We start from the raw sequence: 25083 nt of genomic DNA, 5'->3' as shown, positions 1-25083 counted from the left end.
ACATGTAACTTTAATAATACTCAGATACATGTACATGTACATGTATGGGGTGTGTCATGTTGGACTTGGAAACACCCAAATCACATTAGATGGACATCTCATCTAACAAGAGAAAATTAAACAACATAGTCTTGAAAATGCCCAAATAAATAAATAATTGATATTTCACAATTTTGCTTATGCAAAATAGATCTGTCTATAGGCTTGCATGCAAAATATGTCGATATGGCAATGAGACATTTGATTTATTCATTTATTTATTCATTCATTCATTCATTTATTTATTTATTTAATCATTATTTATCTATTTAGATAAATTAAATAAATAAATAAATAAAAAAATAAATAAATAAATAAAAAATAAAAATAAATAAATAAATAAATGAATAAATAAATAAATAAATTTGAATTGAAAATAAAAATGAATAAAAAATAAATGAAAAAATAAAAATCAAGAAAGGGGACATTAAAAGATTGAAGGAAAAACAAAGAAATAAACCGGGAGAGGGAAATGGGGGGGGGCTTTATGGGAATACATAGGCCTATACATGTACATGTATGTACAGTACATGTATATGAAAAGATACAGGGTGATACATGTAGAATGAATGGGAAATTAACATACATGCTAAAGGAAATACAAGTCAGCCTACATGAAAATAACAGTAAATCTTCATGCAGCACATAAGCTTGTGTGGCATGTACTGTATATTTATGTAGGAACTTCATTGCATTTATTTATATTGTACAACACACTGGAATATTGTGCAGTTGCCAAGTCACTATTACATGTACATACAGGTCCTACATGTACATGTGCCCAAAGACTCATGCCTATAATAATAATGTTGCCATTCTATAAATTTCATCAAAATCGGATGTAAAATAAGAAAGTTATGGTATTTTAAAGTTTCACTTCAATTCTCAAAACAGTTGTATGCACATCTAGGTCGGTATGCAATGAGGAACTGATGACATCACTCAATATTTCTTTTGTATTTTATTATATGAAATAAGAAATATTTTTATTTTCTCGTCATTGTCATGTGAAATGAAGTCTCATTCCTCCCTGAACACGTGGAATTCCATTATTTTAACATTTTGTGCCTAGGCAAGGAGGTCCTAATCGTCAAATTCGTAAAAATTGAAATATTGTATAATTCAAACAATAAAAACAAAAGAAATAGTGAGTGAGTGATATCATCGACTCTCTCATTTGGATGTAACTGGCTCGTTCATATAACTATTTTGTTAAAAATAAGCCAAACTTTGAAATGTCATAACTTTCTTATTTTACATCCGATTTTGATGAAATTTTCAGCATTGTGCTTGTTTGATTTTTCTCTATTGATTCAAATCAACATTTTTCTGAGGTGGACTTGACCTTTAAAGCAGATATGAACCAATAGGCAATAGCGCCATCTTGAGTCATTAACTATTCATACCTGGCCAGTTTCCTGACCCATAATGCTAGTGTAGTCTAGCGATATAGACCCACTTGAATGATAACATGTGATAATAATTAAAGGTCGAGTCCACTCCAGAAAAATGTTGATTTGAATAAATAGAGAAAAATCAAACTAGCATAACGCTGAAAATTTCATCAAAATCAGATGTACATGTAAAATAAGAAAGTTATGACATTTTTACAATGTAAGTTTCACTTAATCAGATATGCACAACTCAGCGACATGCAAATGTGATGGTCAATGATGTCCATCATTCACTATTTCTTTTGTTTTTTTGTTTGAATTATACAATATTTCATTTTTTACAGATTTGACAATTGGAACCAACTCGACTGAATCATATAGTTTTAAGCAATGCTACATGTAGGTCCAACTGTTCATGGAGGAATCAAGCGTTGTTTCACTTGACAATGAGGAGAAAATTAGAATATTTATAATAGAATACAAAAGAAATAGTGAGTGGATGACGTCATCAGTCTCCTCATTTGCATACCGACAAGGATGTGCGTATACATGTACATGTAACTTCAAAATTGCATAACTTTCTTATTTTACATCCGATTTTGATGAAGTTGTCAGTGTTTTGCTTGTTGGATTTTTCTCTTTTTATTCAAATCAACTTTTTGTTGGGGTGGACTTGTCCTTTAGCCACTCAATACATTTACATGTACATGTATACCGCAATAATTATGTTACAAAGTACAGTGTAGCAAAACAATTATTTTTCCTCTCAAAACATTTTAATTTCTCTATACAAATAGAATTATAGGTCCATTTATTCTCTGTAGTGTTAGCAGATATCTGAAAACGTATATAATTTAAGACTATGTATAAAACACATTCAATGAATGACCACACACAGTTCACCCCCCCCCCCCTTTAAAATGTAGGGAGTCCACTTTTTGTTTCCGCCATGCACTTTTATATGTACATGTAAAAACTAATACCAAACACTTCGGACAATTACCGTATACATGTAGTTTAATAGAAAAATCTAAGAGAGTACATGAAGCAGGTTTCATAGTGAGCTGTGCACATGATTAATACAAATGTGCACTTTACTGCTCCATTTAGTGCCCATCCAGCATGACTTTTTTTTTGGGGGGATATGAGAATGACAAATTGGGTCATGAATTGCTATACCTTTATGACTAGTGAAATAATTAGGAACTCTGTTATTATGGCACCATGATGTAAAAATATTAAAAGGCACAGACTTAAAAAATATCTGGCAAAAAATGCAAATGTCACATAATGTTATAATTTGTATTTGGTGAATAATATACAATATTAATAGCTAAAAAAAAGTGTTTATACACACATATAAAACTTTATTTCTAAAATGCAGTGTATGAAGCAGTCAAACGCTACAAGTATGTAGATCTACATGTAGGCTGACATGTTTTTTTTAATTTGTTGATTTTATTCTTGAAAATAGAATTATCATCACCTGTAATATTATCAAATTATCATTATTATTATCATTCACATTATCATCATTATCATCATCATCATCACCATACAGTTTCATGCAAGTAACAAAATGTAGGCCTAAACTCTCAGTCAGCTGTGGATTTTTCTAGGAATCTGACATTTAAATAGATGTACATCCTGTACATGTAAATACTCCTCCAACTTCAAACACTTCCTTTAATGTCTGGCAAGCAGTTAGCAAGCCTCCAGAGAGAAGGGTATAATGTGAAGCGCAGCATTGAGTTATTTATGGCCATCGGAGGGAGAATGAGGATATTCTGTCACCGGTGATTTCCCTATGACACTAAATTGATCATGACCCACACCATAAACACTGACACGTTACTACTGACACCGTTCTCACTACCGTCCTAAAATTAGTTTTATACTGGAAACTAGTTTAACGTGTAATGAGAATCATTGTTGGAGCAGTCCTGGAAGCCATCTTCTAAACTGGTTTAATATAAAGAAAGCCACCTTGCGATGTAGTTTTGAAGATCGCTTTGCCTCATTAAAGGTCAAGTCCACCTCAGAATGTTAATTTGAATCAATAGAGAAAAATCAGACAAACACAATGCTGAAAATTTCATCAAAATCGGATGTAAAATAAGAAAGTTATGACATTTCAAAGTTTCGCTTATGAACGAGTCAGTTACATCCAAATGAGAGAGTCGATGATACCACTCACTATTTCTTTTGTTTTTTGTTTGAATGATAGAATATTTCAATTTTTACGAATTTGACGATTAGGACCTCCATGCCTGAAGCACAAAATGTTAAAATAATGGAATTCCACATGTTCAGGGAGGAATGAGACTTCATTTCACATGACAATGACGAGAAAATAAACATATTTCATATAATAAAATACAAAAGAAATAGTGAGTCATGTCATCAGTTCCTCATTTGCATACCAACCGAGATGTGCATACAACTGTTTTGTGAAATGAAGGAAAACTTTAAAATGCCATAACTTTCTTATTTTCATCCGATTTTGATGAAATTATCAGTGTTACATATGTATGCTTGTTGAAGTTTTCTCTTTTTATTCAAATCAAGTTTTTGTTGGGGTAGACTTGTCCTTTGAAATGGTTTTATTGTATTGAAATGGTTTTATTGTATTAAAGTGAGGACACAACCATTCTTTATAGGGAAGCAATCTTCGCACATTTCGAGTGCACTAATCCATACACAGTGTGTAGAATGCCTATGCTGCAGTTTCAAAATTAGCATAAAACATGTCACCCTACTGAGAGTGTACCCATAGCAACAAGACCGCTTTACGTGAAGTGGTTTTGTAAACCACTTTCCGGTGACCAAATGGAAACGCTTGCAAAGCGATCTTCCGAACTGGTTTCCTGAATCGGTTTTTCAGTAAACCAGTTTTAGAAAGTAAATGTACATGTATAATGAGAACGGTGTCACGGTCTTCTCATAATATTGCAATTACATAGTGTTCACCCTGGCCGGGGGGGGAGGGAGCGGCAGGAAGATGCCCAGAGCGCCACTTTCAGAGGATGCAGAAATTCACAAAGACAAAAGAATGTATAAAAGGGGAAGAAAAAATAAAACACTTTTAAAATGTTATCTCACAGGCAACTACACAATACATAAAAAAATCTCCCTGGCATCAAAATATGGAAAGAGCACAACCTGGATTGTGGATACTATAATGTATCCTGATGTACCGTAAATGTTTCTTAGGTAATTGGTTATATACCAGCTTGGCGTTTACCAGCAAATTGCAGTCCTGCCGAGTTCCTACGGGAGTTATCACAAACAGAAACAGAAACAGAAATTTGACGTAGACATATGGCCTACTGTATTTTTTCATGAATGGAGTACAGTGTATGAAATACATGAGGGTCATGTTTTACTCAAACAATATTCAAGAAAGTTCAGAAAATCAAAATACAACAGAATGGGAAATGCATCATTGCTTGCTGCACAAACAGAGGCCCTTGAAAATTAAAGAAATACATGTAGCCCACAAAATTTAGTAAATGCCAGCACAGTGCGGAAAAAAATAGCACAGGTCCCTACTCTGATGGAGTATGAACAGGCAAAATAAAAAAAAGGAATATAAAATCCATAAATTTCTATCTCTTTTCTTACACAATCGTCACATTTTGGCATTACTTTGTTATAATCAATTTCTTACCTGTCCTCTCCTCATTAAGACCGAATATTTTTCTGGATCCTGCAAACTTAACAAGCCTTGCTTTTTTATGCAGGTTCCCTCATATTTCACTCCTTTAGTTTGTCTTTAATTCCAAATCGCTATTCTCTTTAATTTGAATTAATTGTTATGCCTTGTCTGATTTGTATTCTCACAAGTTTTCTGATCAATATTGTTTTCATAATTTTGTTTGTACTTGTGAAATATGTAAAATAAAATCAAATCAAATCTCTCAAGATGGCTCACAATGAAGAAAATTTTTTTCCATTACTGTAGAAGAATGACACAAATAATGCAAGCATATCTGACTGATTGAATTAATGGGACAGTTGGTGAAATTGTTTTAAATTTTATGAGAAAATATTTCGTTATGGAATATGTAGGCCCTATCATATGCATGCATGTGACATCACAAAATGAGAATTTCGAAATATATAACACTGTACTCTAGGGCTGGGACTTAACCCGGGTACACAAGTCTCATTTTGAATCTCACCAATTACCCTCAGAATATCTATAAATCAACAAGTTTCTCAAGTTGTGACTGAGATCATTCATTCATCGCCATGTTTGTTTTGCAGCTTGAGCATACAAAGCGCCAAACAATCACGTTCCTGTTACCGTTTTCAGGTCATCACTAACCGAAAATGGTAACACGGTTTTGATTGGCTGGCGCATTCGACGCTCCAAAACCAGGAAATCATTTGACTTTGTGCACGTAGCGATAAGATTCTACAAACTCACGAACACGACGCAATACGACGCTACTTCGTAAAATTTTGATGGAAAAGCAAGAATTAATCAAAATTTGCTTACCCGAGTGATATCAGTGAGAAAACAGATCTTCAAAGAAAAGCTTTCATAATTCATATAAAAATTGGAAAGTGGAATTCTAGGTCGATTTTTAGGTACAAGGTGATATAGTATTGCAGACTTGTTCTGATGAAATACTGCATAGGGCACAGGAGGCTTGCACTGTACATGCTTACTATACATGTACTTTCATTCATAAATACATGTAGGCTTGCAGCAGTGGCTGGATGATGTCACCCATGCCACTGTGTTTAATATGGGGGTTGTTCCACCAGTCTTTTTCATGGGACATGATTTTCGGGTATCCAGGTACCTGCCCGAAAATTACCGCAGGTACCCGAAGACAAAAATCCCAGAAATTCCCGGGCCTACTATACTCATTATTAGTTTTTGGCAGCTTTTGCAAAATCTTCTAACAAAATGCACACGTAAACATTTTTCTGCTTTTATCAAATTCAACTATGTCGCGGTCACAAACTTCCCATACATGTGTATGTACTATGTTAAAATATTTCAACTTGACTCTGTTCATAACAATTTTCATGTTTCATAATGCACGTAGAATGTGGGATCTGCATCTGCATGTACATGTACGCAATGTACATGTACGTATAGCCTGTAAATGTCAGGCAATACACACATGGTATTGGTAATGATTTTAAAAAGTCAATTTCCCTTTTTTTAGTGTAAACAGATTATTATCACCTTCAGACCCTTGACTTACTGTAATTCTCCTGGGAACAATAGAGCTTTAGTACTAATCACTCAAGCCTATAAAGCAGGACATCTCTACATGTACATGTACATGTATACCCTCTGGGGAGAGGTAATTGAGCAGAGTCAATTCACACAAATAAAAACTAAAATATAGGATGCTCATGCTGCAGTAAAAAAAAATAAATGGGAACATGCACGTGTATGTATGTACATTGTACATGTATCATCAAGCCAGCACCCCCCCCCCCTCCCAAAAAACAAAAAAGGAGTGAGAGTTACAGTACAATGTTACGTACAAGTATTTTTCTATAAGCTATTCCAGGACCCCTGGAAAATAGTGCAAGACTACTGATGGGGCTACTCTGTACCAAATGAAATAAATAAATCAATATTGGGGTATGATATAATTCTTATAAAAATATACAAACACAATAAACTTGTCCACATATTGTCCACGTGTAGGCCTATGGTCTTGGAATAGCATCTGCATTTGTGGTTTATGACAGTTTTACAAATTAGCGGTATGTGTGTAGTTCATGTACATGTGGGCCTATATACATACATGTACTTCATCATCTTGCAAAAGTTTGCAAATTTCAGTGACGAGGTGCATGTATAGCTTTTTAAACAAAGCAAACAAAACTTTACTTTTATCAATAATAATTTATGACAAAATTCAACTTTCCTTGCTTAAAGTCCAATACATGTATTGCATGTAAAGGCATACATGTACATGTACATGTATATGTAGGTCAAGGAAGTCCATGTGAACTGTAGTAGCTAGACAGGCCTAAACAGGATATGTTTAAGAATAAATGTACATTTTATGTAGTTCTACATTTTGTTTCAGATATTACATTTTCTCTTCAATTTAATCAATTTCACTCCAGTTTCTCTTTATCATAAAAGTCTATCGAGATACTTTGTGGCAAGAACTTAAAGAAGGGTTCAATTTTAGCACAGCATTTTCTTTATTACAATCACTCTCATCTCTCACTCTTACATGCACATGTATGTGTATATTTGTGAGTACTGATTTTACAGAGATGCCAAGTTCAAAAAAATGTAATGCGTGAGATTTTTATGACTCGACGTCTCTGTGCGCGCGCGGCCAGTACTTACACTCGTACGTTGCGAAAAGGTGCACGCGCATGAGATATGGGCTTCAAAACGTTCAAAACCATGCGATGCACGCACGCCATTCATCGTATCACGTACATGTACTAGCCGTGCGCTAACTGCACTTTTGATTCGTCTCGTGTAGGCCCGTTTTGAAAGTCCATTTTTGATGCACGTGTACACGGCGTGTTTTTCGGTCGTGTACACGTTGTAAACACTGTGAGAGCGAGTTCTGTTTTCATGTCGACACGGACCCGCATCAATATGTCATAAAAAGGGGTCTATATAGCCTAAGTCACGGTTTTAAAGCTTACCTGAGAAGTTTGAAGTATCAATCCACAAAAAATTGGTGCAAATTAAAAGTTTACTCGGCTTAGCAGCGCATTAAATTAATAAAGAATGCAAAAGAAAATCAGTGCAGGGCCCTAGCTATCGCCGACGCTCGGTGGATGCGCATTTTGTATACTGTACCGTACATGCATGCACAGATCGCTGCAGAATAAGTGTAACTGAAGTTATCGATTAATTTTCATTATTATGTTGCCAATTTGAAGAGCGTTTGTTTGTAGGCTTGTGTGCGAGCGTATAACACGTAAGTTGTAGCGATGATCGCTATCGCAATTGGTGATTCTCAAATTGACTCTGAGTGTGATTGAGCAACGCTTTCGAGCTTTTGAGACCGGAGCAGACCCATTTCGTGCCGATTTCGTGGTACAAAAACGTGAGTCTCCAGAAAGAATGTGGATTAAATTGGCGAGTTTGGAAGTGAACTCACTCTGGATTAATTGAAATATGTTGACATATTAGTAATTAAAACATGTGCAGTGTCTGAGAACTAAGATTTAATGTGAGGCTGTGAGCTTGTTTATGCAGATGCTACCGTGTACACGGTGATGGAATTTAGTACACGTGCACTGACTTGACCGTGCGTGTACACGTGTACACGTGTACCCGAAACGGGCCTAGTCTCGTGTGCCGGGCTAGACGCGAAGGCGGTCGGCCAGTCGTATAATCTGGCGAATAATGCTACTTTTTCTCTTTTTTTCTGTCGGGTCCCGATGCGTGAGAAAAATGGATGCCATGCGTGAGATCGTGAGACGAACCCTGAATGCGTGAGTCTCACGCACAATGCGTGAGACTTGGTAGCTCTGATTTTATATTGCAAAATTATTTGCTTTGTGACATACTGTACATGTATGAATAATGCTCATATTTTTTTTATTCATTATGTGAATTGGCTGTACTCAGGATTACCCTGTGTACATGTACATGTAGGGGAGATGGGGGGAGGGCAATTTGAACCCCCTGGCTTGAGAAGTTTTGCTCACTGTTCAAATTAGGCCAAACTGACTGCTAGATGAGTGGAGAGTGGTATGTTAGCATTGGCACTGAGTGTCTATTTTCTTTATAACTCTATTACAATTCACGATGAGAAGTTGCAGTACACTGTGTACATGTACTTTCAATTAGCACTTTGCAAGGAGGAGCAATTAACAAATACATGTACATGTGAGAGTCGGATGAGTGAATTTCATTTCATAAGTGGTTTTTCCACATGAGAAGGGGGTGGGGGAATCCATCAACCCTGTCACTTGAATAAATTCCTTTGTTTGGTTCATGTTAAGTAGCCATATACATGAGAAGGCCTGTACTTACAGAATGCATCACATGTACTTCAGAACTATGAGGGGAGCACACTACACAGGGTGACCAGACGTCCCGTATTTCCCGGGATTGTCCCGTATTTTGCTTCTTTGTCCCGGCGTCCCAACAAACCCTTCCCGGGACGCCTATTTGTCCCGTATTTCAGAATATTGAACAAAATGTATTTAAAAGTGACGATTTTTCATCAAAATAACCAATAGATGACGAAGCAGAGACAACAATAATATCGATAAACTTTTCAAAGTTCTGCGGTGATTTTCTTGCTAACCCAATACATCGCAATTAACGAACTGGCCTCCTGCCATTGTGTGGCAGGCTACTAGCTAGGCATGTAGGATCGGAGCAGATTCTCTCCACCAAACATGCCAAAATAATCACAAAATCGGCGGGAAATTTGTATGATTATATTATGGGTTCTCTATGGAAGCTTAAAAGTGCCACCGAGATGTTGAGATAATTATCTTGGGAAGTCGACATCATGATAGCAAAAGATCAGATGACGAGATCCCGGAACTCGTCATTTCGACATCTTGTAGAAGAGATGATCAGATGACAAGATCCCGGATCTCGTCATGTTGACATCTTGTAGAAGAGATGATCAGATGACAAGATCCCGGATCTCATCATGTCGACATCCTTTAGAAGAGATGATCAGATGACAAGATCTTCGATCCATGATCATGTCATCTGATCATCTCTTCCACTGGATGTAGACATGTCGAGATAGAAGATCTTGTCATCTGATCATCTCTTCTACAAGATGTCGACATGACGAGATCCGGGATCTCGTCATCTGATCTTTTGCTATCATGATGTCGACTTCCCAAGATAATTATCTCAACATCTCGGTGGCACTTTTAAGCTTCCATAGTTCTCAGATTACTGATTTGGAGATGTAATCGGAGGAACAAGTCATTGAGATTTCATACCTAGATTTAGTTGTTTCAGCTTTCGTTTTGAGTCTTGTTGTGTATGATGCCGCGATGTTTCATTTAATTTTTAAGTAAAAAAAAAACACTTTGAAATTTTATTCATTTCTAAAACATTTTTTTTTATTTTAAAAATATATTTGAAAAACACCAAATTTCATTATGATTTTTTAGATGATTAGATTTTTGTGCTTGAAGTTTGAACTCTTTTCCTTTTTCTTTCTTTTCTATCCTTTCTTCATCCTTATATCCTTTCTGCTTGCTTGTTTTTGTTCCATCTATCTTTATTTCCTATTTGTCTTTCCTAATCCTTTCTCTCTCTGTGTGCTCATTTTCTTTCTTTCCTCCCTTTTTCTTACCTGTCTTCTTTATTAAATTTCCTTTTTTTATATTTCCTTTATTCTTTTTTCTTAAAAACTTTTTTCTCCCCCTCCCTTCCTATCCTTTTTCTTTTATTTCTTTCTCTTCTTCCATTATGTTTTCATTCCCTCCTCACTTCATTCTTCCTCTCCTCATTTCTTTCATTCTTTATTTTACTTTTCCTTCTAATTCTTTCCCTTATTCTTTGTTTCTTTCTTTCAAAGAATGAAGGAAGCAGTTTTCTTTCCTTCATTCTTTCTTTCCTCCTCCTTTTTCTTACTTTTTTTCTCTCCTTTATTTTGTCTTTCACACATGTATTCTTCTTCCATTCCTTTTTTCTTTCTTTCTTTCTGTATTCAATTTAAAGAATGACGGAAACATTTTCTCTCTTTTATTCTTTCTTTCATCATTTTATTCTGTCTATTCTTTTTTCTCCTTCATTTTTCCCTTAATTTTTTTTTCTTTCTTCTCAATTCACCTCTTTTCTTTCTCTCCTTCATTCTTAATTCGTTCACCCTTCCAATTCTTTATAATTTGTCACAGGTGTAACAGTGTGTAGCCTTCTTTGTTAATCTTTTTTGTCGATTGTCCCGTATTTCATTCTGTGAAATCTGGTCACCCTGACACTACATGTACATGTATAGTGTATATGAAAGTTTGCTTCAGCTTAATCAATTGCACAGTATGGTTTTGATAAGGGGTCCATTTTACCCCCATTTCCATGAAGCAAAATGAGTCTCTTGGGCACTGTACATGAAGCTACATCAATTAAAACAAAAATTATGAAATAAGCTGAGTATTTAAATGTGATTTTGTTTCTCTTTATACTTGCTACATGTACAGTGTAGTTTACCTTTATAGGTATTATTATTTTCCCACATGTTTTCATAAAGTTAAGGTTTTTTTTTTACAGAGAAAAGGGGTACAGATTGTGCTCCCCCCCCCCCCCCCTCCACTACACCCAAGATACATAGAATGCATGTATTGCAAAGCAGCAGTACAAGTGTACTTGCTACAGTATGCACTGGACTCGGGCCAGGGGTTTTGAAAAGTACAGTGACGCTAATTGCAGTATTGCTGTAGGCTAGCTTGCTAGAGACCCCACTTTTCCATTTTTTTAAAAATAGGCCTAACGCTACTGTGTTCTTCTGTGTAAACATCAGATTCAATGTACAAAACTTCTACAAAAGATATTGTACAATGTAAATATAGTGAAAATATTAGAAAAAATATAAGTTTGCATGGAGATAATGAGCCAATCACAGTCTACATACATGTACAGGCTGAATTATGCAAAACAGAAGAGAAATTGTTTTTATTTGAAATTCTGTTCCCTTTTTTTTCATTTTTTTGTTTCATTTTTTGTGGGGGGCTTAAATTTTTTGTTTTCTGTGAAATTCTATGATTTCTGTGTTCTCCCTGATTTCTGTGATTTTTATTCCAGTACATATGGCATAAAACTGGAGTCTCTGTTAAACATTCTGCATGTATGTGAAAAAGGGTACATGTAGATAGTCAGTAAATACATGTATACACAGATACAAGTACAAGTGCAAGTACACATTGTAGGCCTATAATATGCTTTTCACACTGCATTTCCTTAATAACCCCATACTATCCTTACCCTGGACTACATGTATCCTTAACCCCATAGTACTATCTTTTTTTTAGTTTCACACTGTCTTTCTTAACCCCATACATGTACTAATTACATGCAATACTATTTGCTTTTAGCCAGGGTTGACGCCTTAACCCCGGACTATCGCACAGCCCATGAATATTGATAACAGGGCGTGATGAACGTGCAATTTTGACTTGTGATTCGCTATTTTATGCTTAGCCCCACTTTTGCTTTAATAGCCCGGTTTCGTTTCACACTGCATCTCTTAAAACCGAAATTGTGGTGAGACCTCCCCCCCCCCCTTCCCCCTTAGCCCTACCAATTTCCTGGGGTTAAGGAAAATCTGTACAGTGTGAAAAGCATAAATGTACAACTGTACATGCTACTGAAGTCTGAACACAGCACATACATGATAATGTAGGCCTCCATTCATACAAATGTGAATACATGTGTGGAATGTAATTGACATGGACCTGAAGGCATGACAAGTAAAACAGTCAATGCACATATGATAGTATGTACAGTGCATGCATAATGTGTCTGTCATGCCTGACTTATGGTAGTATATGTAGATCCATGGTTGTACACAATACAATAGCCAAGAAACATGAATCATAGGGGCGAACTATATAGAGAGTCAACTGCAGGCCCGAGAACAATAATGTGGTTTTCAATTTATAGTCTATTCAGAGAATGGCCCTCTTTTAATACAAACATCTATCAAATTATGATTCATACAAAAAGAAAGCCTTAAAAAGGGGAAACAGTGCATGATACTGCATACATGTACATGTATAATAGTTTGCATAAACTTTGTGCTGAGAATTTATGGTGAGTCATAGGGTTGACTAGACTACAACTTGAAAAGCAATCAATGTAAACACTGTGTGTAATTGAGGAGAATGTGTTGTATAGAATTGATTTTTTTTTACCAAGCACACAATGTACACAGTAGCCATATTCACACCTGCCTCTTGGAAAGAAAAAAATACACGGCCTACCCATTTGAAAATATACATTGTACCCTTTGCAAATTTATGAAAACTTTATGACAACTTGATGAAATTGATGAAAATTTGTTCAGACTACAAATAATTTGAATGCATCCACAACTAATGTAAAAGTCTGTATAAACAAATGTACATGCCCATGGTCCATACATGTATGTTTGCAAAGTTCTAGACATCCACATTGTAAGGAAAATGCACTTTTTCATGTTCAGACAAAAAAAAAGCTCTCAATATATACTAAAAAACTTCCACAACCTTGGAGAAATCAGGGCTGCAAAAGATCTCAGAAGTTTGAAAAGTTATTATGTACCCCCACATGCACAGGTCTACTAAAAAAAATCTAGACCTACATGTACTTTTGGAAAGTGTGAATACATGTACTGTACGCAGGTGAGGCCTACATTTACATAAACCATCTCACACTATAAAGTTTCATATTTGATATGATTGAACAATATTAATAGTTTTATACTTTCATCATTTCATGATCTGAAACTACTTTGACCTGGCTTGAGCCAGTGATCTTTAAGATATACATGTACTCGTGTAATTGATGATGCATATTTTATATCCAAGTTTATAATTGAATAGGGACTTTAATTTCAGAATTACATAAAATTGAAAATCTTAAACCTTTTGGAGACTGAGTCCACATAAGTCTACACTGTATGTTGTAAAACATGTACGCGAAGCCGTACGTTATACTAGCGAAATCATACATTCTACAGTCTACAACAGCTTAAAATTTGACGATGTTCTTTGTTTATTTGAAACCAGTATTGACCCCACTTGACCTCCTGACCAAGTGACCCAATATCAAATTCACCAAATTGCTGACACCAGAATAGGGATTTAAACTTTCAAAAAGGTCATTCAAAATCTCAAACCTTGGTAGAGTTTTGATATTGATACCACAACAGACATGTGGTATTAAGTCCATTAACCCTGTTGACCTTTGACCTTGATCATGATGTTAATCTGAAAATTATATATCAAATTATCGATGACACACATATTTTTGTCCATTCATTGCAAAAGTGAACGATAGGCACTTTTCACAATAACATAAAATATAAATTTGCTTTTTTTATCCAGTAACGGCCGCACAGAAACGCTGTTAGTGGCAGTGCTGTTAGCGCTATCAAGGCACTAAACTTGCACATCAATGATATGGAGCTCATCCGGCATCTCACAACAAAATTTAACACAATTTTAATTTCAGCACAGTTGACACTGTAGTGAATTATATTGGTGACCTAAATTGAGGAAATAGAATTGAAATTGATGAAGAAATGACATACAAGCATTTTTTGTGATCTATGAATTTTACATAAAAAAAGCATAAATAATTTTCTAGTCAAAAATTTCTAAACTCTGTGTAGACCCTTGGTGAACCTCATGTAGCTCTGAGATGGAACAAAAATAATCAAAATCAATCAACAAATAAATAAGCATTTTTTGTGAGTTTTGAATATATATGATAGAAAAAAAATATTTAATGAGTTTCAAAATTCTGAGTTGAAATTTTGTATCACCACCTCAAGCTATCATATAAAGCAAACAAAATTGAAATTGATCAACAAATGAAGAAGAAAATACATTTTTGTGACATACATGTACATTTTGCATAAAGTAGCATAAATATTTTCCTAGACAAAATTAAAAAATTTTGTGTACAAGTTTGGTGAACCTTAAGCAGCCCTACCAGATGGAAGAAAAAAAAATCAAAATCAGTCAACAAATAAAGAAGAGGCATTTTCTGTGATTTTTGAATAAATTTCGCATAAATTAGCATAAATAATAATCTACTGAAAATTTCCAAATTCTGCATAAAATTTTGGTGAACCCCATGAAGTTTTACCAGATGGAAAAAAAATCAAAATCGGTCAACAATTAAAGAAGAAGAATTTGATGTAAATTTTTAAAAAATACACAAAATCAGCATATTTCATGAGTTTCAAAATTATGTGTAAAAGTTTTGAACCCCCCACCTAATGCTATCATATCAAACAGAATTGAAATCAGACTTGAAATGATGAAGGAGAAGCATTTTGAAATTCAGTCAACAAATAAAGAAAAGGCATTTTCTGTGATTTATGAATTTTGCATAAACTAGTATAAATAATTTTCTACTCCAAACTTAAAAATTCTGTGTAGATTTGATGAACCCCATGAAGCTCTACCAGATGGAAGAACAAAAATCAAAATTGGTCAACAAATAAAGAAGAAGCATTTTATGTGAATTTTGAAATATGCGCATGAATTAGCATATTTTACGAGTTTCAAAATTCTGCGTAGAAGTTTTGAATCCCACACCTAGTGTTGAAATCGGACTTGAAATGGCGACAAAGAAACATTTTGAAATTGTGGACGGACAGACGACGGACGCCACGCCATGGCATAAGCTCATCTGGACCTTCGGGCCCAATGAACTGAAAACCAGTCACTAACACCATTCATGAGCAGAATGATCGCACGGAAAGAGCTGATAGACGCAAATGTTGTTATATGCTTTTCACACTGTATTTCCTTAACCCCGGACTAGCATTAACCCCATCTATTTTTGAATTCTCACTATCTTTCTTAACCCTATACTATTTGCTTAGCTGGGGTTAACGCCTAACTCTAGACTACTGTATCACACAGCTCATGAATATTGATGATTTCACCATAAAGAGCACTACTAACATGCAATTTTGACTTCTGTGCTTTGCTAATGCTTAGCCCCACATTTCCTGTGCCCAGTTTTGTTTCACACTGCATCTCTTAGCATCACAACTGTCGTGCTGGCACCACAATAAGCCGGCTAACCCTGCCTTTTTTGCAGGGCCAGATAGTACCGTACAAATTACTGAGCTAGCCCATTTTGCTAAAACGTAGTGTGAAAAAAGAGTTGGCTAAGGAAAAAAAAGTGCAGTGTGAAAAGCAAAAGTGGGTTTGAGCCATAGAGTACTGTACAAGTGATCTATGTATGGATAGATAAAAAGTGAGATGCCTTTACATGTATCTAAAAGGCTGAATGTATTATTCCAATTAAACCAGGGCTCAGATTTAGTACATTGATTCTTACTTTGTGATGAAATTGTACTCCAGTATTACAATGTACTTCCTGAATTATAATCATTCAAATACAATTCAGACCTTAATTTCACAAAAAAAATGTTCTATCAATCGCAAAAAAACAATAACTGTTTGATGTAGGTTCCTACATGTACATGTAGACACCTAGTACACAGTGGATGAATAACTTCCGTCTATGGAGGTGTACATTATGAGCATTTGAATATTGCGATCACTAGTAATGCTATGGAGATAGCAAATTGGCAATGCGACAAAGATGTGTGATGTCACTTGTGAACAACTCTCCCCATTACTTTAGTATATACATGTATTTCACTAGAATTGCCTCTTTTATCACATCTATCCATAAATAATGTGTTCTGTCTACATGAGGGCATGTAATGCATATTTTTTAAGAATACATCATGGATAAAGAGTTTGTATCATCATAAGAAAAAGCAAAAAGAGACATTTTGAGGGTATTTTGTAGTCCACCAAAGGGAAAGTTGTTCATCAGTAACATCACACATCCTTGTCGCATTGCCAATGTGAGGATCTCCATAGCATTAGTGATTGCAATATTCAAATGCTCATAACTTTCTCATTATTTGTCCGATTTTTCTCAAACTTTCTTTATTCTTATTCTTTGATTTTTCTGTTTCTACACAAGTCTATTTGTTTCAAAGGTTTCATTCCCCTTAAAATCACAGAGACTATTTCAGAAAATTAATTTATAATTTAATGTTTCTAATTTTACAAAGATGTACTGTAACCAATTGGAAAGCATGGTACTGAATGGAAAGATGTTTGTTCCACCATTTGAACAATTGGTTGTTGTAGTGTATGTCAATTGTCAAAGATTAAAAAATTCACTTTGATATGCATATGCAGCATACCAGCCTTGGCCATAAAATGTTGTGTTGGGAAGGCGAAAAATAAATTAAATAGAATGGCGAAAGTTTGAAAGAAATCGGACAAGCAATAAGAAAGTTATAGCTGCTTTAAAATTGAGATCACTAATAGAATGTAGATTTTCAAATTGGCAACTGGGTAAGTAAATTATGACAAGGGGCAAGGACAACTTTCCCATAGGCCATGTACTTTATTATCAGGGACTTGTGGTTTTCTCCTAAGTACCCATTCCCCTGGGGCAGTAATCTAATTATAATCCAGGTAGTATATTGTTTTATGTTTTCATGAACGAAAAATACAATTTAAAATAAAACTTTTTGGAAAAATGACATTTTAGCCATAATATGTATTGGAGTACATGGAAGAGTAGTCCTTGCCTTACATCACTATGACATCCCATATGCGGCCAATTTGAAGTCTCCATGGGTATAGTGATTACTAATATTTACAACATTTAAAAATTCATAACTTTTTTGTTGTTTGTCCAATATTGATCAAACTTTCACCTATCGACTTGTCTGATTTTTCTTTTTTTTATAAAAGCAAGTTTTTATTTGGGTTGGATTCCCCTTTAAAATAAAGCTTTGTATAGTACCATAGAAGAGGATGGGAGGGGGGGGATACCATTCTCTATTCCGCCTTGTCACTCATTCTCTTGCAAGATCGTCCATTCACACAAAATCTGGATTCTTTTGTCTACCATACATGTCATAATTTTGGCAGCTCTGCTACAGCCCTACAGCCTATTAAAGTTTTTTTCCCCCCAAATTCAGTGTGCATATAAAGTATGCCTCCATTTTTTTAGTGCTCACATGTGTGAAAGTGACCTGTACTGTAGTCCTGTACCGGCCGTGCAGAATATTTGTTATCACTAAAAGAGCACTTTGCACCGTTAGCGAGGTGCACAGAAGCATGTAAGCCGAATCACTAGGTAGTAGGTAGTGCTGCACGCTGTTAGACTAACATTTATACAAGGCCTCACAGAAGCTAACATTAGCGCTAATGTTTGAACTATTCACGAACAGTGCCAAGGGCACTGATAGTGACAATGTAAATATTTCTTGCATGTTTTACATAAAACTTGTCTCCATTTTTATAGATCAAGTGTTTTTAAATAGACCTACATGTACATGTAGATTGAATTATTAAAGGGATACCCCAACTCTAGAGTTAAAAGAATGAAAGAAGATGGGAAGACTTTTAATTCCAATAATTTTTTACGAAAAGTAACAGAATTCTTCAATGGAAGATTTGTAAGACAGATAATTAAATGAATTGAATAAAGTGAACACTGCATTATTTTGAAAACAGTTATGCCTACATGCCACCATATATACTTACGATGCCAACTCCTATCACCTCCTTCCCCCCTTTTTTCTGGTTTTACCGTGAACTGGTATATGTTTCAACATTACTTGCAAACATGTGTATGGTCATGATGATCTTTGAAGCAGTGTTCATATTCATTTTCCAAACAAATAAAGTTTAATAAACAAAATTTCATGTAAAATTCATGATTGGGGATATGAGAAATGACATCAACTTGCATTCTTATTGACTTTAAGCAAGGCTCGACATTAGCGGTGGCCCGGGGCCACCTAAAATTCATCTCGGGCAACCATTATTGAAAAAATGTTAAGTTTTGGTGGCCCGAATCGGGCAACCAATAATTTTCAAAGTAGCACAATTTTTCTCCCGATTTTGCATGCATTTATCAACTTTCTACAGTTCAAATAGCAAGTCAATTCGTCATGCGCCTTTTTTGGTAATCTACACACAAATACACACACACAAAGATTGCACAGTCATGACAGTATGTAGGCCTACCGCTAGCATACAGTACGGTACACTATTATTCAGCCGGCCGTGCCGGCTGTCTGGCTGAGCTTTGCATGCGTGAAACCACTGCAGCTGGCTGTGCGCTAGCAGACTATTCAGACTCAGGGAGCTGCGATGCGAAATGTTACTGCTAAGAAATCTTCCCCAGAACTTTGAAAATCTACGTCAGAGTCACATTTTACATCAATGAAATGCCCTTCTACAGTCCATATTACTGAAACCTGATATTTTGCAAGCATTAAAAGGAGGAATTATGACCTCTCTTTTGACTCAAAAAGACCGATTTCCAAATGCATTAATACACATAAAACACATAGGTGAGTACATCACAGTCCCACATGTGAATTTGTATGTATGTTGATATTTGGTTTATTTTCGAAGCTGTCTTGAATAGACAGCTTCTTTCTTTCTTGTTTATGACTTCTTAAACCACTCTTTAAGGAAGTAAATACTTTGGGAAGGTATTTTATTGATATGAAATGTGATTTTTTTCCATCATTTTGTCAAATATAGGGAAGGAATTTTCTCACTGTTTTTTCCAGATAACTTGCCGTTTTCTTATTTTTTTCTGTCATTTTTTTTTACAGTGATTAAACCATTCATACCCCTTCCCATTGAATATGGCTGATTAAAGAACATGTTTCTACTGAATAATAATAATAATTTTCCCCATTTTTTCTGATAATTTTGTCTTATTCATTTTTCTTACATTTTCTTTTGTTTTTTTCTCAATTTTTTTCTTGTTCTTTGTCTTTTCTTCCTTCATTTTTTTATTTGTCTTATTTCACTTATTCATTTTTCCATTTTTTTTCAATATACTATTCTAAAAATTATTTTTGTTTATTTCCCCCTTTCATACATTGTTCTAATTCTGCAGCATATCTTCTGTGATTTTCTCCTGCTATAATAATATGCTGGAAAAGAGAAAATAAACTGGATTTGGGGCCTGCATAATCTAGGTTTTACGATCAAAAAGGAAGGAAAAATCATTGTTTTGTAAATCAATCTGAGTTTGCTATATGCACTATTTATTTACTTTACCATTATGAGTGTGTGTCTATACAGAGATTAAAAGTCCACACAACCTGGGAGCAATACAATTCTTTTATTCTCTTTCAATCATTTCATATTCACAATGATAGAACAATTTATATATTACCACAAAATAAGCAAAGTAAAATAATAGCAAGCACGATTTACATACAAGATGCACAAAGAATAGTGGTACGTGGTAGTGACTGCAGAATATTTTAGTTTGTTTTATTCATTTTTAATTAATGTTTTTCTTTATATTTTTCGGGCCACCAAACTTTACTAATGGGCCACCAAAAAAAATTATTTGAAGGTTTTGGTGGCCCGAACGGGCCACCACCAAAAAAAGTTAATGTGGAGCCCTGTCATAACTTTCTCATTATTTGTCCGATTTTTCTCAAACTTTCGTTGATCTGTTTCTTTGATTTTTCTGTTTTTACACAAGCTACCGGTATCTTGATCCAATGGTTTCATTCTCCTTTAATATCAACTTTTCATCAATCCTTTTTTTTCTATAGGCCTACACAATAAAAAAAGCATATTATCAGACCATGGAGGCTAAAGATCTTTTCATTGGCTAATTCATCATTATTCTCGTGAAAAGTTAACATCAACAATATTTCTTTGAGAGATTCATATTTAACTTCAACAACATCATGAACACGATGTGAATGAATAAATTATGATTAAATTTTAAAAATTTAAATGATTGATCAATAACACCAATGATCCAATCAAGTCATTGTGATAGAACAAGATCTACAGCTGATTGACACAAATATCTCGATGGTAATTTCCAAGATGCATTCACTTTCATTTGTATTTCTTAATATTATAAAACTTTTACAGTCAAACTTATAAAATCAAGAATATTTCTCAACTATGACTTAGGCTAAGAATACTAACAAATTACGGAATATGTGGGACTGAAGTTTAGTCAAAGCCATGGCGATTAACATGTCTCACTGACAGCACTGTCATCGCAATTATAACTCGAAATATAACACAAAATTCACAAACTTACCACTATCACCTATAATAAGTAGTTTAAATAAGTGGTCATATTCCCTCGCCATGCTGGGATATGTTTATAATTCCCGAACAAACTGAAAAATCTGGTGTGTTTTTGTCAACTTGCCGGGATTCTTCACCGCGACTCCGGAAACAGTGACACACGAAATAGAGAAATTGCCCCTCCTAAGCAATGACGTCACCCAGCTACAATGATGCTCCATTGAATGCGAGCTCGAAGACGTCGCGTCAACTCGATGGCGGCGATGCGACGGCATGCGAGTTGGAGTTAATTGTAGTAACGTTGTCGTTGTTGGTGTCGCTGTTGTTGTTCTTCTTCTTTTTCTTTCGACTAGTGGTGGTGGTGTTAATTGTTGCCGTTGTTTTCATTGATTCGGATTTATGTGGGCCAGGAGTCGAAAAGGCCCTGCCCCCCCCCCCCCAAAAAAAAAAAAATGATAATATAAATAATAAATAAATAATCAATAAAATAAGAATAGATGAAATGAAATAAATAGATAAAAATAAATCAATTAATTAATTAATGAAATAAATGAATGAATAAAAGCTATAACTGAATAAATATACAGGAGGAGGGAAGGGAAGACAGGAAGTAAGAAGTAATTACTATGGAAGCTTAAAAGTGCCACCCAGATGTTCCATCTCGTCATGAATACATCTCTTAGGGAAAAGGATAAGATGACGAGATCTCGTCATGTCTACATCCGCCTGGAAGAGATGATCAGATGACAAGACCTTGGATCTCGTCATATACATCTTACAGAAGAAAAGATGAATGGAAAGATCTCGGATCCAAGATCTTGTCATATGATCATCTCTCCCCGACAGGATGTAAACATGGTGAGATCCAGATCTTCATCTCTCCCACATACCCCACATGTATACAGGATGCAGACATGACGGAATCCAAGATCTTGTCATCTGATCATCTCTCCCACAGGATGCATGTAGACATGAGATCCGAGATGTTGTCCCCCGCAGGATGTAGACTTGACGATTGCGAGTGCGAAATTTTGTGATATTAAGGCCCAAAAACTGGACATTTTAAGCACTTTTGTAATTACGAATAGGATGCATTTGTTAATATATTTTTCTGTTTCTGTTCTCTAGTTTCTGTTAACTCTCGTAGCAACTCGGCAGGACAGCATTTTGCTAGTAAACGCAAAGCTGGTATAGAACCAATTACTTAGAAAACATTTTACGTCTAGGTAAATCAGTCTTAGTCGCTGATCTTATTGACGATAGATTTTACTTTGGGACCTTTTTACCAAAGTGGAGACAATGGCAGAGTAGTGGGGATTTGAACACACAACCTTGCGATTTGAGTCCAACGCTCTAACCACTGGACAGCACAATATTTATTGATATGCATTGAGCGCAAATTGCGATCCGAAATTTTTTATTAACTGGTGTCATGAAAAGGGGATTTTCAATAGTTTGTTATAAAATCAAAATAGAGATACATAACTTACCAATCAAAATGAGATTGCGCAGCTAGCTGATACGTTTGGAAAATCAGACCTAAAAAGGGATATTTTTAGAATTTGAAGGAAATCATGAAGACAATAAGGTACCTGGCAAATCAAATAACGCGAGCGCGTAGCGCGAGCTAAAAATGTTCATATTCAGAACATAAAACGGAGTTTTACAAAGTATTTTTATAAATCAATTTGTAAACAAAATAATTAAAGTTCGCTGTCCGGCCGAGCTGAAACATTTTTTGTACAACTTCAAAAAATATCAGCCTATTGAGCGAGATATGTATCTCATCGAAAATGCGAGTGAAAACTTTATGAAGTGTCGTAAAAGATTTGGGCTTTTCATTTTGAAAAAAAAATCTTTCATGACACTATAAATATATAAAGTTTTCGCTCGCATTTTCCGATAATGAGATACATTGGAAATTCCAAGTCTTCCCCTTTCCTTATTTTGTTAAATCGTCTTCTGTTCCTCCTCTTTTTCTCCCCTCTTTCCCCCTCTTTTTTCTTTCTCCCCACTTTCTTTTTTTTGCTCCGTCAATGGGGGGGGGGGGGAGGCCGGGCCCCTCGCCCCCGGATCCGCCTATGTATAAAGTGTTTACATGCAAAATGGCCTAAATGTTTATTTAGCATTAGCAAGATAGCTCGTTTTACCTCCAAACAATATTACCGACAATGGCCTAACTTATAACCTACTTAATAGGTGGTCTACTAGTAAACTCAAAGATATCCAAGTTTACAATCTGACAGCGATCATGATTAACGGAAAAAAATCTCAGTTAAGAAGACTAATAAAAGGTTTACGTAAACATATCACGTTTTACCTGGTTACCTAAAAGATAAACAGTTTTACCATCAAAGCAGAAGGGGGGGGGGGAGCAGGGGGGGGGGGGGAGTAATAAGATAGCGGAAATTATCTCTAAAACAAGACTGGAAAGAGCGCCCTCACATTACCAGGAATGTAAATTTACTTCAATAAGTCAAAATTTTCGAGTTAGACCGTTTTACCATATTCTGATCGACGGCTGACCTCCTCTTAAACCAAATAAATAGATTATGAAGGGAAAATAAAAAAGGATGATTTCGAAGGAGAGGAGAGAAAAGGAAGAAGTGAAATAAAAAAATAAATAAACAAATAAATAGATAAAAATAAATAAATAAATAAATAAACAAATAAATGAATAAATAAATAAATGAATAAATAAATAAATAAATAAATGAATAAATAAATAAATAAATAAATTTGAATTGAAAATAAAAATGAATAAAAACTAAATGAATAAATAAATAAATAAATAAATAAATTTATTTATATTGTTTATTTATACCCATCCTGATTAGGGCCTACAAGGAAATGTACTTTCCAAGGAATTGTGTTGTAGAAAGTTTTTCCCGAGTTATCCCATGGACCTATGGTTATCCTGAGTAAATGTGAAAGCTAATTAAATCCAGGGGGCGTTTCATGAAAGGACTTGTAGGACGTATTATCCGACAAGTCCCATTTTATCCGACAGTTACCATAGGAACAGTGCCTCTCAGCCAATCAAAATCATGGAATGATGTCAGATCTGACAACTTGTCGGATGAAAATATTGATGAAACGCTCCCCAGATCAGTGGGGTTATCATCAGAGATGTGCTTATCAGATGGTATAGCGCCCTCTATGATTTAAATGTTACGTTGATTGCGCCCCAGTCCACCACTGATTTAAAATTAAATGCCTTTATTATGCTAATAAAAGTATACCTTAATCATGAAGAACACGTGGAATTTAGCTAGTAAAATTTATTTGAAGATATCTTTTACCTTTTTAAACTTGTTTCCTTGCCCAAAACACTTTGAAGAGTGCATTGCGCCCCACCCTACTCCCCCACACACCGATGCCATCGTGACGATATTTCCTTTACACTGAGCTGTGATTTACATGAAACAGCTTAGGCTTGATTTTCATTTGGTTAATCATTGTCAAGTTTGGGATAAGTGTGGAGAAACAAGTAATAAAAATATGAAATGTAAACCCACTTTAATTGATAAAAACTTAGTGAAAAAATGCTTGAGATGTCTGAGATAATCCTCCAGATGGCACAATAAGGGTAAAGGTTGTGCTTACTAAGTATTGAAATTTCAATTTAGGTGGCAAAATTGTTCAAAAATGCTTGAATGTATCCGTTATTATTTCAGTTGACTAAAAGTGCAAGGGAAATGTATGAGAAATGTTTCGCAGGGTAAGTTTGATTTCGCCCTTTCCCCATGACACAGCGTGAAAACGAGCATATCTGCGCAAACAGATTTCTGCGAGCTTCACAAAAATGGACAGTGCTCACTCAAGTGTAACATTCTGTCAAAACTTTTACTTTCATTGGATAGATGAGACC

At 35.1% G+C, this 25083-nt stretch overlaps 1 protein-coding gene across 2 annotated transcripts in view; it reads right to left on the bottom strand.

Annotated features, from left to right (window-relative positions):
* Positions 1 to 21409, bottom strand: part of LOC121408212 (ras-related protein Rab-35-like) — a 34519-nt gene extending 13110 nt beyond the window's left edge. Inside the window, exon 1 of one of the 2 annotated variants that reach the window (XM_041599599.1) lies at positions 21223 to 21409. In XM_041599599.1, the coding sequence (XP_041455533.1) occupies positions 21223 to 21274 (52 nt within the window). In that variant the 5' untranslated portion in view covers positions 21275 to 21409. The remainder of the gene's footprint in view (positions 1 to 21222) is intronic. The other variant, XM_041599598.1, reaches the window with a different exon arrangement.
* Positions 21410 to 25083: the final 3674 nt, after the last annotated feature.

The sequence above is a fragment of the Lytechinus variegatus genome, chromosome 2 (assembly GCF_018143015.1).
Source record: "Lytechinus variegatus isolate NC3 chromosome 2, Lvar_3.0, whole genome shotgun sequence".
Taxonomy (NCBI): Eukaryota; Metazoa; Echinodermata; class Echinoidea; order Temnopleuroida; family Toxopneustidae; genus Lytechinus; species Lytechinus variegatus.
Note: the sequence above shows the minus strand (reverse complement) of the source record. Positions and strands in the feature narration are given on the sequence as shown.